We start from the raw sequence: 13,811 nt of genomic DNA, 5'->3' as shown, positions 1-13,811 counted from the left end.
AAGGTTTGATTCCCTGTCAGGGCACATGCCTGGGTTTCGGGCTTGATCCCTAGTAGGGGGCGTGCAGAAGGCAGCTGATCCAGGACTCTCTCTTATCATTGATGTTTCTACCTCTCTCCTTCTCCCTCCTCTCTCTGAAATCAATAAGAATATTAAAAAAATATATAGAACTGCCATTTAACCCAGTGATACCACTTCTAGGAGTATATCCTAAGAATCCCAAAACACAAATCAAAAAGAATATATGTATGCACCCCTATGTTCATAGCAGCATTATTTACAATAGTTAAGATCTGGAAACTGCCCAAGTGCCCATCAGTAGATGAGTGGATAAAAAAGCTGTGGGACATTTACACCATGGAATACTACGCAGCTATAAAAAAGAAGCACTATTAGCCTTTGAGACAGCTTGAAGGGACCTGGAGATTATTATGTTAAGCAAAATAAGCCAGTCAGAGGAAGACAAATATCACAAGATCTCACTTACATGTGGAATCTAATGAACACAATAAACTGATGAATAAAATAAAACCAGAGGCAGGGAAACATGGAACTGATTGGCAAATCTCAGAGGGAAAGGGGAGAGGGAGGCGGGGAGAGTATAACCTAAGAACTTATATATATATATATGCACTGCCCATGAACACAGACAATAGGGTGGTGAAGGCCTGAGGCAGGGCAGAAACTGAGGGTGGGGGTAAGGGGGAAAAAGGGGGAGATATTCATAATACACTCAGTAATAAAGATTAAAAAATAAATTAAAAAAAATAAACACCTACTTCTGACACACTGGAAGTACTTGCTTTTTATGGCCTTTTATACTCCTTTTATCTCCATTCTATTTTGAATGGCATTACAGTATCCCATCATTTTCCCCTTTCCTTAGGTAGACTGTTGGCTCTCTGGACCAGTTCACTGAAGTATTTTAGACTCTCCAGCTGGCAGCGATAAAAGAGCTCTTATAAGCAATCTGGTCCAATGTTGCCCTTGTCCAAACAGAGACCTCCAGGCCTAGAGAGAAAAGTTAGTGACAGAACTGAGGACGGAGTCTAAATTGCTTGATTCCTAGATTCATAACCCTCTACATTTTTATTTGAGCTCCTCTCCCATTTATTTATTGTTATATAAAAAGCAGGCTCATTTTTGGTGTTTGTGATGATATTTGTTGACTTCCAAACTTAGGCCATCTCCCATGGGTGCTCAAGATCAGGGTGGAGAAAAGGCTTACAGGGATTTAAAATTCCCAAGACGAGTTGGTCTGTGGGGAGAGATTTTATCTATTAATATGAAACAGAGGTTTGGAATGTGTTTGAACAGAGTCCCATTTTTTGAAAAATACAAAGAAGAGGCCACAGTCTCAGGGAAATTGTGCATTCAGAGGGTTGAAGAATGTACTGGAGAAGAGAGCAGGACTCATTAAGAGGAGGATTTCTGCTTTAGCCTGAAGGTGAAAGGAGGCTGGTCAGCATGCGCTCCAAGGTATGGAGAACTGAAGGTGAAGTCGGTGGCTCAAACTGAGCAGGCCAAGTTTTTGTCTTGTGTGTTCCCAAGTTTTTTGTACCTATGGCATGTGTTCATATCTTCTCAGTTTATCATGATATATTGGCCTATCATTTCGCCTTTCAACTTCCCTCACATGCCTGCCCTCTGCCTAGAAACTACGAGGCAAGGAACAAGTCCTTTTGTGTCAATGCGGACCTATGCAGGCCCACAATCTTTTTCTTTTTCTTTTTTAATGTCTCACAAGAACCCTGTTAAGTAGGCGTGACAATCATCCCTATTTTCCAGATAAAAAAACTCAGGTTCATATGGGTGAACTTTTTATACCACTAATAAAAGGCAGGACTTTTATGAAGACAGAAGTGGGTTTTGATGTTAAAACCCAGTAAGTTATTCTGATAAAGTCGGAAAATTGTTCAACACACTGCAGCTGTGTGAAGTGATGAACGTCCTGTGCATGACTCAGCCTTTTATTAGGATTTTAGTGCCTCTTCTTCGTCATTTTATTTCTATGCTCATTCCTCGTGCATGAATTTCAAAAACATTTCTCATTTTATCTTTACATCAACCCTGTGAGTTAGGTAGTTTTATTATTATTACTTTTATTATCATCTATCTTTTCACAGAGAGAAATATTGAGTCACAGAGAATAGGGAACTTGGCAAACTGTAAAAGGGAAGGTCAAACCACACCTGGGGTTTCAAAGACACCTGAAATGGCATAAAGGCATTTCCCTTAGCAAGCTCAAAAAGTTACTAACACTGCAGTTCACTCGGATTTAGCTTTGAGGTGGTGTGTTTTATAGCTATAATTAAAGTAAAATTCCCTAAAAGTATCATTTCACATATTACCATATATTGATTTTTCATGCCTCAGAATAACATATATTATTTTTTAAAATATGATCAGGTTTATCCTTAAAATATCCTATACTCTGGATTAAGTTAATTCTCCAAATTTTCCATGATCTCTACTTCCAATGTTTCTTTTTTTTCTTAGCCCTTGTTTCCTATCTAAAAGTTAAAAATTACCAGCTTTTTCTAAATGGAATTTTTCACATACCTTAAATCTTATGTCCTTTCCACACCGGATTCCATTGCTTAGAAACAAAATATCCCTGAACTGCCACCACATAATCTGTTACAGTCTGAATGTTTGTATCCTTGCAAAAATTCGTATGCTGAAACCTAGCCTCCAAACTGATGGTATTAGGCGGTGGGGCCTTTAGGAGGTCATTAGGTCATGAAGGCAGAACCCTCATGAACAGAATTAGTGCCCTTATAAAAGACGCCCCAGAAAGCTTCCTGGCCCCTTCGCCATGTGGGGTTACAGGGAAAAGGTGGCTACCTAGGAAGCAGGGCTCTCACCAGTTGGCCTTCCTGCCACCAGAAATGTGAGAAACAAATGTTCGTTGTTTACAAGCTACCCAGTCTATGGGTATTGTTTCAGCAGCCTGAATGCACCGAGACTTCCTCTGACTCTCTCTCTCCATCTCCACGCCATTCTTCTTTCCTCTGGCCTCTCTTATTTCCCCCACTTTCCAGACTTCTATAGGTTGGCATTTTAGGTTCAGTCAAGCTGCTCTCCACGGATATATGTGATACAGAACTAACCCCAAGAAAACTAAGAGTTGCAGTAGATTACTTTTAAATGTTGGGTTTGGGTACTTCCCAAGTTGAATGAGAAATACATTAATTCTGGAGATTGGAATTCACAACTGAAAGGTGCTAGTTTGTATTGCTAAAACAGCCTGTTCTGTCACGTTCAGACAATAAGTAGAGGGAAGCAGAGCCTCTGGTCTTTCCTGCAAGCTGAAAGAGCGCAGCCACAGGGGAGGACCAGCTGTGGGATAGGAGCCCAGTGATTTGGATCTCGGAGAAAAAGGCTCTACTTCCAATGGATTTTCCCTCATAAAAGGTGTTAAGCTGTAGCCAAACTTTCTTGTAAATATCATGATTCATCAGTGGGCATGATGCCATCTAGCATGCATTGTCAAAAAACTGATTTTGTATTTGTCTAACCTTAATGTCCAGTTATCTTCAATATGGCTAAATGTTTAAATCAGTGATTTTCAATGTAGGGTGATTTTGACCCCCAAGAGACATTTTGCAATGTAAATGAAGATATTTTTTTGTCGTCACAGCTTGGAGCAGGGTGGGGTGTACTGATGCTGCTATCCAGTAGGTAACGGCCAGAGATACCGCTAACCATCCTAAAATGCTCAGAACAGCCCACCGCAACAAAGAATTATTCATCACAAATATCAATAAGCCACAACTGAGGAACTCCAGCTTAAATGCCTACTGACCTGGGACCTGCAGGCTGTAATGTACAACTGAACCCTTTGTCATTCTAGAGAAATAATGACTGACTGTGAAAGTCTTTGTCCCTGATGGCACATACTAGAATCACATGCTGATTGTTGATCCTGGATTCAACCTGAAAAATACTATTAAGAAATAGCTCTGGCTTCAGTGGAGAAATAATTAGTATGGTGTTCTCGATTAGCCTTTGATACGATAATTTGAGATCATTTTTTAAAAACAGCCAAATTTGGTTTTAAGGTAATTTCACTGTTTCTGCAGTCCTAATTATGTGTTGATTTCTTCATGCAAGCCTATTGATCTTGGCAGAGTAAAAGCTAAAAATCTAGCATTCACGCAAGAATAAATTGAAATTGGCTCAATTAACTTAGTTATGATTCAAGGTTTGTTAACAGTTTCTCTGTTTTGTTTTGGATTTATTTATTTTATTATACATTTTGCTTTTTTCCCACTCCTTTCCAGAGTTCCAGTATAATTACACTGCAATCTTCAACAGTGTCCCATTACTTGCACAAAAATCGAATCCATTATTTGCTGATAATGAATTCCAGCAGAATCATTCTGATAGCCCTGAACTTCTGGAAAACCTACATCTTGGATCTCCCTCTGTCTGGCTCTTATTCTTTCATTTCCCTTCCAAAGAAGATGCTTTGCCTCTTTCATTTTCATTAGGTTTACAGGGGAGCAGCATTGACCAGGTTCCTGTTTCTGAACTTTTTCCAGAAACGGAGAGAAGAGCACTGCAAAGAATAACATTGCATAAGGAGATGGTAGTTTTGTTTTCTGGGTCTATTCCATTTAGCAAATGTCAGTGGCGTGCTATGTTTTAACTTTGTTGAATTTATGTTATCAGTGTGGGTCTTCTAAGTAGTGGTCATCGGCAGTGTTACAGAGGTGGGACTCAGGGTTCTTGAATTCTAACGTTGGTTCTTGCATTACATAGATAAATGTGGACAACTTGATTCTCTTTTGGGCTTTATTATTCCATCTGTAAAATGGGTTGGAACACTAATGTTCCATGAATGTGGCAGAGAGCAGTTGCAGAAAGATGGGAAGCTGAGAAGGGAGGAGAACACCTTCGCCAGAATGTGCCCAAGTCTTACATAAGGCCTATGAGGAAAAGGGGCACAAAACGAGTTCAGAGAAGTAGATGCCTATGTCTGTGCATCAAATTAAATAAGAAGCCCCATGGCCTTCACTGCATTAGAGTCATAAATCTGGCATTGCCTCTACCACTACCTGCATGTCTCTTCCCTCTATTGATCCCCTCAACCCTCTCCTTTTCAGATGTAATTTCACTGTGTAGGTCACCAACAGGACACGGAATGAGGGAGGAAAGGGAGAAAGACAGAAATAAGCATAGAAAACTAAGTAAAGCAGAAAGGAGTGTAGTCCAGTGAAATTGGCTTCTTCCAACAATAGTTTGTTGCCCTCAGCAGTTCTAAAAACTGAAAATCATACACACAGCACTAAAGCAGGCCACTCAGAAGGTTGAACCCGAAGCAGTTTTTTTAAAGAGGTGTCTGGACCATTTGGCAAAGGACAGCCAGGTCTCATGAAAATTACATAGCTCGGAAGTCAGACAGCAGGAAAAGAGGGTAAATGAAAGGAAAGAAAAAGAATTATAGGATAAAAGCTGAATGGAAAAAAAGACAGGAGAAATTATTTTTCCCAGTGAGAAATGCAAAATTTTCCACCAGACAACTGTGACTCTTGGCTGAGTGGTTGATGCATCATGTGAATGAAAATGTAGGGTGGGCGGGGCCGTGCAGGAAGCTCAGTCTTGTGTCTGCCCTGTCTCCGAAGGCAGAAGGTCCCCTGCAGGTCTTAGCAGGCCCATTGGTTCACCACCGCTCCTTTACACAGAGGCAGCCGTGACCATGACGCAGAGTCTGGGAAGAGCACTGAACTCTAAGTTCGAATCCCTGCATTCCGGACCCAGGGTTCCTTGCCGACCCACCTAGATTTGTAATGGAACCTCTGAAGTGACAGAGATAGACTTCTTCTGAGGGTCCCTCAAGCTGTAGCATTTTTTATAATTGCAATAATGACCACTCCACAACCTTGCTAGACCACATTTCTTTTTTTTAAGAAACCAATTTTTAAAAAAAAATATGTTTTTATTGATTTCAGAGAGAGGAAGGGAGAGGGAGAGAGAGAGAAACATCAATGATGAGAGAGTCATTGATCAGCTGCCTCCTGCACACACTGACTGGGGATCGAGCCTATAACCTGGGCGTGTGCCATGACCAAGAATCACACCATGACCTCCTGATTCATGGGTTAACACTCAACCACTGAACCACACTGGCTGGGCTAGACCACATTTCTTGAGCAAAATATGGTACTTATCCCTCCTCTGTCATCCCTACTTTCCTGCCTCAAAGCATTTTACCTGTAAATAGAGATTTGAACAAGTTGCCCTCTTAGAGTCCCTTCTAGTGCTAAGACGTGATTCGAACAAATCCACAGTTCACTCAATTCCTTAGCAATACAAAAGAACCATTATTATACCAAATCTGATGAGTTTCCATTTTAAGTGAACTCACCCACCTTTCAGAATTTCTCAAGCCCCACCCATGAAGCAAATTGACATTTTATCAAACGTTCCCAAAAGAATTCCACAGGGCTATCCTTTTGGAGTTTATCAGTAAGCAAATGATATTAGTGACAGAAAACATTTGATTCTCAAAGATGGGATCAGTGAAGAGAGACAAGCAGTTTATTACTTTCTTTTATTAAAACCTGTAAAGGAATCCCTGATTCACCAGACTGAGATAGGAGAAAACTTATAAGCAGCTGCTACCCTCATTTAATTGAATTTTAAGCTGCTGTGGCACTATTTATAATTGTAAATGAAGAGCTGACTGGGCCTTCAAAAGGACAACCCCCATGAGGGGACAACTGGAATTCTAACTCCTCAGCACATAGGACTTAAGAGCTACCTAGACAAAAAGTCACGCAGGCTTCCTTCTTAAGGAGTGGGACAGAAAGATGGTGTCTCAGTGATTTTCACGATTCAAGCCCCAAAAAGGCTCAAGTGTAAGAAGAAGAAAAAAGCCTCATCCTCTAAGGAAATAACCACTAGGAAGATTTTACAACAGCTATTTCAAGAAGATATAAAATTAACCTCCAACCTGAAATAACTAGGGGAGCAAACGGCACAGTCTACACATAGGTAAAAAGACATTTAAACATAGGATTTGGGAAAGGTTTTTATTCTGAACTCACAGTATCTATATCATGCAGTTGTGGTCTAGAGTTTCAAAAAAAAATTTTTTTTAATCGTCACCTGAGGATATTTTTTCTATTGCTTTTCAGAGAAAGTGGAAGGGAGGGAGAGAGAGAGAAATACCGATGTGAGAGAGACACCTCAATTGGTTGCCTCCTACTCAGCCCTGACCTGGGCCAGGGATCAAGCCTGCAACCAAGGTACGTGACCTTGGCCAGAATCAAACCCGGGACCCTTCAGTCCTCGGACCCAATGCTCCAACCACTGAGCCAGACTGGCTGGGGCTAGGGTTTCAATTTTTGCTGCTGTTGTGAAGGCATTAACCTAGAAAGAGAAAGAAGTTCATCGAGCAGAATAAAAATGAAGAAATTCCTTGAGCTTACTTTTTTCTTTTCTAGCAACCACTTGTAGAATAGATCATGGTAAAAAAAAAAAAAAAAGGGAGTTTAGAGAGATGACTCTAGGAAGAAATAAAATTGCCTAACTTAATTGCACTTTCTTTTTGTTCTTTAATTCTGAGAGGAAAATACAAAGGTCAAATGGCACAAAGCACCAACTCAGAAACAAAGCATGCAGGGGCAGGCTTGTTTTAAGTTAAAAAAATAATAATAAAATAAACAGCACTAGGTTTGTTTGTTTTTTCTTAAATGGCTGGAATGGCAGGAGAAAAACAGATACCGTGAAAGTTTCCAGATTGTACAGCACACAGATAAGAAAAAATAAAATAAAAAGCTCTCTCTTCATCTGTTTAAATTCAACAAATGTACATAAAGCAAGCACAACGTATCAAGGATTTTCTGAAGCATAGTTTTCAGTACTAAGAATTAAATGTGGGGAAAAAATGTAGAGGGAGGGAAAGAAGGTTTGCAACGCTAACCAGAACCTGCAAGTAGAAAAGAGTGACGACAAGTCAAACAATCTATATCCTTCTGTAACTCTCTCCCCTAACCAACCAGCCAGGAAACCAAGTAACTAGTGTGAGACAGCCTCCAGCCACCACACAGCAATCTTTCTCAACAATATTTCACACACAAGGAACCAAGCTATTATTTATTCAACATATACATAAGCTGTTATTGCCCCTGTTTTAGGTTTTGGGGGGGAATATAGATGCTGACAGCCCAACTCGGACTTACTGAACCCAAATCTCTAATTTTAAATCACATTTTTAATGCCCAGATGATTAATGATAATCATCTATCTAATAATCCCCCAGATCTGAGAACTCCTACGTTAGATGTAACAATGAATAAGTCAGTTTTTAATCTCAAGGGGCTCATATAAGTGATAGGCAAATGGGATAAATTTCCCAAAATAAGATTGCAAGTGAAACATGATATAAGAGGAACAAATTCTTTGCTGTGGACATTTAGAGGAGGGAGAAATGATGGACTGTTGGGAGTTGCACAGGGAGTGAAAGAGGACCTTACAGAAATAGGTGCATTTGTGGTAGTAGAGTTACAATTTCAACACACAAAGAAGGAAAAATCTACCATTATAACTAATAATAAAAAAAAACATGTCTCCAGAGTTGAGAGAAAGAGGCCTTGTCCTGGCGCTTTACGCAAATCTTCTCTGAAAGCCAATCCAAATAGTCAGGTAAGTCTTATCATTTCCCCATTTTGCAGATGGGGAAAGTGAAGCTCAGAAATTTTGTAAAATTTGCTCACAGTCATACAGCTAGATCCTGAGGAGCTGAAGTTCAATGCCAGGACTACGCCATTCCGGAGCCTACACGCCTCCAAAAGAAGAATAAACAAAGCCCAGATGTGCGAGAGTGTGAGGCATGTAAGACCAGGCATCCAGTGTTCCCTCTGGCTGGAGGGTGGCAGAGCTGGGAGACAGGGTCGGTAGAGTTAAGGGGAAGCCAGGCTGCAGATGCCGAATTAAACTACGTGGGCTTTATGTGGTTAGCACGAGGAAACTGCTGAAGGTTTCCCAGAGAATACTATGATCGAGCTTTCTTTCAGGGTTGAGGCTATGAATCATGAGTTCTATCTTACAATCAGAAATAATAAAAATCAAACATCTGAATAGTCTTGCCCTGCCTTTCAACAAAAAAAGTATGGCCAAGAGCCAGGTGGAACTGTTGTTTCATAGCTGTTCAGAGGAATTTCCAACATGCCAGGTCTTAAGGAAGATTCTACAGAGCAGGCCTCAAGATAAATGCAGTGCTTGTCTGTTACCCCTCAGGACAAGGCTCATCCCTGGAGCTGTCCAAATCTGGCAGAAGGATAGCCCTGGAGACTACAGCTATTCCCTGGGACCTGAGGCAGCTCCATGGGACAGAGGGCACAGCATAGGCATGGGCGTCAGTTATTGGCAGAGCCCAGACTCCTGAATCCAGTCCTGTGCTCATTTCATCAAATCAAATCATGTGACACTGGGCAAGCCCCTCTCCCTCTCTGGATCTCCCTTTCCTTCTCTGTGAATAGGAAATTGATCTGGATGGGACTCAGATTTCACAAATTTCAATTCTTCCCTTCTAACACACCAACATAAAGGATCTGCTTCCATCAGTGGCTCACTACCAAGGACTTGGGGGCCAAGAGGGGGGGAGCAGCAACTTCCAAGAGCTTCCACACTTTATAAAGCCCTAACTGAGAATAAATGTATCTCCTTATCTCTAGGAAGCCTTTTAGTTCTGACTCTATTATAGATTTTCAATTCTCAAATCCTGGCTGCAAAGTCCTCCCTGAATTCCATCTGGCCCAAGATTATCTTTTTCAAGTGCAAACTGGATCACTGACCAAAAGTAATTCAACAACATGATCATATCCAAGCACATGCAGGGAACTCCTTATTCTATTTTCAGGGAATGAACCCTTTAGAATCCATGGCTGTCAAAACCTGAGGATATTATATTATTATTTGAGATTTTTGTTTTACTCTCAAAAGGTAGTGTGTGTGTAAAATTCCTTGGAAGCCAAGCAAAGGCTAAAGTTGTGGAAGGAGGGGAGAGAACCATGATGCATATCCTTCAATGTTCACGAAAATATTCCTGAAAGCTCCAACCATCAAAAATGAATTTCCAAAGAGACTGTCAAGTATGTGAATCCAAAAAACATTGCCTGTAGGAGTAGGGGTGAATCTGAAGAACATGCAAGATTTGTTCTGCTCTCAGAAACACTGCTGGTAATTTTAACATTGCTTCACCTATTTTTAAAAGAACTTTTAAACTTCACTGGTTCATCAGACCACATCGAGTAGTTCACACACAAAAGTGCTCATGAATGACTAACCCCTGTAATCAAATCACTGCAACAATCTGAGGCATGTTAACCTTATGGCTTCACCTTCTCTGACCTCCAGCCAGGGGCCAGGAGCAGGAGGATGACTGATAACTGTTAACATTTAAAGTGAAGCAAGCTTATTTACAGGACCAAAGAAATGCACATTTTGTTACCTCATGGCTATTTATTTTTATAGGGCCTGAGAAAAGAAAATCTGCCCAAGATGTGTGACAGAACTATCAGCAGGACTGCCAACCTCACATGTGCAACTCCTGGGAAGAGCATGCTACAGGACCACCCACGCTCTGCTCTGGGAACTAGCTTATATATCTTAAGCTGTCAGGCACTCAAGGTCCCCACTCTGCCTACCATTGACTGGTTTTTGTAAGACCAAAACCTGTATACTATTCAAAAGAAATCAGATTTGCATGCCTTTGTAAGTCTATCAGGAGGGTCAAGTAAGTAGAATACAAATCCTGGAAAGGATTCGGGCTCTCTCCTTATTTCTTGCCCAAGATAATACGGTGAACTCCAGCACCTTAGCCACGGCACTGGGAGTTAAGAGTTTGTCTCTGCTGTGATTTCCTGAACTCCACCAACAACTGCAATTCTCCTGAGCACCCATTCACCTGCAAGGAGAGAGGTGTTGGGGAGGAGCTGCAAAACACATTTGGATATCTGCACATAGGGAGTATTTTCACCACCCCAAAAATGCAGCCTGGTCCTTTGGCTGGCATGAGCTGCCACTTCTCCAACAGCTGTAGAAGAGACACTGATATATTGACATAAAGGTGGAAGGGGGGACAAAGTGCAAATTAAGAGCAACATGAGTGAGTGAGAACAGGGGTGGGATTGAGGAACACAAGCTAAATTCTCTCTGCTAAAGCATCCAGATAGATCTTCAAAATTGTGGGTATGAGGGAAATGTTAATATACATCACATACTTCCTGACGCTAAGTTCAGGCAAGTTGAATACAAGAAATAAAAACAGAAGGAGAGAATTGGGCATTTGATGTTGTGTAACCCAGTCCAATGCTTACCTCCAGAATTGGAAGTCTTAGTGAGATTGCCTCACATAGATTTCACCTCTTCCAAGCATTCCTTCTCTTTAACCTTTGATCTTAAGTTTTTGTAGATGCAGGGGCGAAGAGAAAATAATCTGTTTCAGAGCAAACCTACTTTTATCTCTACTGTTTTGAGAATGCTTTCTTTTAAACTTCAGAGAAAAGGTGCAGACTAGTGTGTAGGAGGGATGAAGGAGTGGAGACAGCAGGGAAATGAGTGTGAGGCTACACCAAGAAATGAAGTGGGAGTAGACTTTATGTTAGACCCTGCTCTGACAGTCTCAAGAATTAGTGCTTAGTGGGCACTTTAAATATCTATTTACAGTACAGTCCTTTTTGAGAGAGAGAGGTGGATTGCAATAGAGCTAATGATTTGCCCAGGTTCATCTAGTGTTGGTTACAGAGCTCAAACCACCAGATACCTGAATCCACAAACACATGATAGAATCATCAAAAGATTACTATGGCCATGTAGTATCGTTTGATATCAGGTAGTGATATCCAACTTTGTTCTTTCTCAAGATTGCTGTGGCTACTCGGCGGAGTCTTTTGTAGTTCCATATAAATTTTTGGAATATTTGTTCTAGTTCTGTTAAATATGCCATTGGTATCTTGATAAGAATTGTGCTGAATCTATGAATTGCTTTGGGTAGTATGGACGTTTTAATGATGTTAATTCTTCCTATCCGTGAACATGGTATATGCTTCCACTTATCTGTATCTTCTTCAATTTCTTTCTTCAGTGTCTGATAATTTTCTAAGTACAACTCTTCTTTTACATCCTTGTTAAATTTATTCCAAGGAATTTTTTTTTTTATGCATTTGTAAAAGTGATTTTTTTTTTTTAGTTGCCCTTTCTGACAGTTCATTACTGGTGTATACAAATGCATTAGATTCCTGGATATTTATTTTGTATCCTGCCACTTCACTGAATTCATTTATCAGTTCTAGCAGTTTTTTGGTGGTATCTTTAGGGTTCTCTATATAAAGCTCTGGTACATTTACACAATGGAATACTACTCAGCTGTAAAAAGAAGGAAATCTTACCTTTTGCAACAACATGGATGGACCTGGAGAGGATTATGATATACTCCAGTGAAATAAGCCAGTCAGAGAAAGACAAGTACTATATGATTTCACTTATATGTGGAATCGCATGAACAAAATAAATGAACAAACAAAACACAAACAGGCTCATAGATAGAGAACAGACTGACAGCTGTCAGAGGGGAGGGAGGTTGGGAGGCTGGGTGAAAAAGGTGAAGGGATTAAGCAAAAACAAAACAAAAACCTCATAGACACAGACAACACTACAGTGATTACCAGAAAGAAAGGGGGGTGGGGGAGGTAAGAGAGGGTATAGAGAGGGGGGGTTAAATAGTAACCAAAAGAAATGTGACTTTGGACGGTGAACACGCAATACTGTATACACACACACATATATACAGACATACACACACATATATCTATACATACACATGATGTATTGTAGAATTGTACACCTGAACCTACCTAATTTAATTAACCAATATCACTCCAATGAATTCAATAAATTTTTTTTTAAAAGAAATTAAAAAAAAAAATAAAGCAAGATTAAAGGATAGCGACCAGTCAGGCAAGGAGAGGAGCAGCGGGGAGGGCTGGAGAGAGCGCCCCGAGCCCCCGGGAGCGCCAGGTGCGCGGCGCGGTACCTTGATGTAGGCTCGCTGCAGGTAGTTGTAGGGCACGCGGCGCTGGAAGTCGCTGCGCACATCCTCGCTGACGCGGTGGCGGGACGCGGGGCCGCCCAGGCGCTGGGTCTCGCAGCTGCGGTGGCAGCGCGCCCGCTCCAGCACGGCGCGGAAGAAGGGCAGCTCGGCCCCGGGCCCCGCGCCGGGGGGCGCGAGCGGGCGGCGGGCGGCGCAGTGGCGGGCGCAGCGCGCGCGGATCTCCCGCAGGCGCCGGTGGCTGCGCAGCGCCGCTTCCAGGTCGCGCACGGCGAGCGCGTAGTCCCCGCTATAGTAGGCGGCCACGCCGCTGGCGTAGAGCAGGTCGAAGGGCTGCAGAGGCCCCGGCTCGGGCTCCAGCTGCGGGCGCGGGCTGTCCGGGGGGCCGCCCCACAGCGGCGGCGGGAGCGGCAGCAGCAGCAGCAGCGGCAGCAGCGGCAGCGGCGCCCAGATGCGCTCCCGCATCCTCCGCCGCGGAGAGACGCAGGACGGCCCCGCTGCCCAGCCCGCCCCCGGCACCTGGCGTCCCGGCGCCGTCTCCCAGCTCCGCGGGCGAGCGCTGGCCCTGCGGAGTCCCGGCTGCCCTGCGAGCCCCAGGTGACCGCCGGCGCTCGGAGGACTGAGAGGCGGAGACCGGCCGGCCGGCGGCTCTTAAAGGGACGCCCACAGCTCACACGCTCCTCCTGCCGCCCGAGCCTCCGCGAGCCTCGCCGGCGCTCAGCGCGCGCCCTGCAGGCTCCGCGCCGCAGCC

At 42.7% G+C, this 13,811-nt stretch overlaps 1 protein-coding gene across 1 annotated transcript in view; it reads right to left on the bottom strand.

Moving 5' to 3' along the window:
* The window catches only part of P3H2 (prolyl 3-hydroxylase 2), a 142,210-nt gene extending 128,670 nt beyond the window's left edge, over window positions 1-13,540 (bottom strand). Inside the window, exon 1 of the mRNA XM_016200057.2 lies at window positions 13,046-13,540. Within this exon, the coding sequence (XP_016055543.2) occupies window positions 13,046-13,525 (480 nt within the window). The 5' untranslated portion in view covers window positions 13,526-13,540. The remainder of the gene's footprint in view (window positions 1-13,045) is intronic.
* Between the last annotated feature and the right edge of the window lie 271 nt (window positions 13,541-13,811).

Source organism: Miniopterus natalensis, chromosome 6 (genome assembly GCF_054644295.1).
Source record: "Miniopterus natalensis isolate mMinNat1 chromosome 6, mMinNat1.hap1, whole genome shotgun sequence".
Classification (NCBI taxonomy): Eukaryota; Metazoa; Chordata; class Mammalia; order Chiroptera; family Miniopteridae; genus Miniopterus; species Miniopterus natalensis.
Note: the sequence above shows the minus strand (reverse complement) of the source record. Positions and strands in the feature narration are given on the sequence as shown.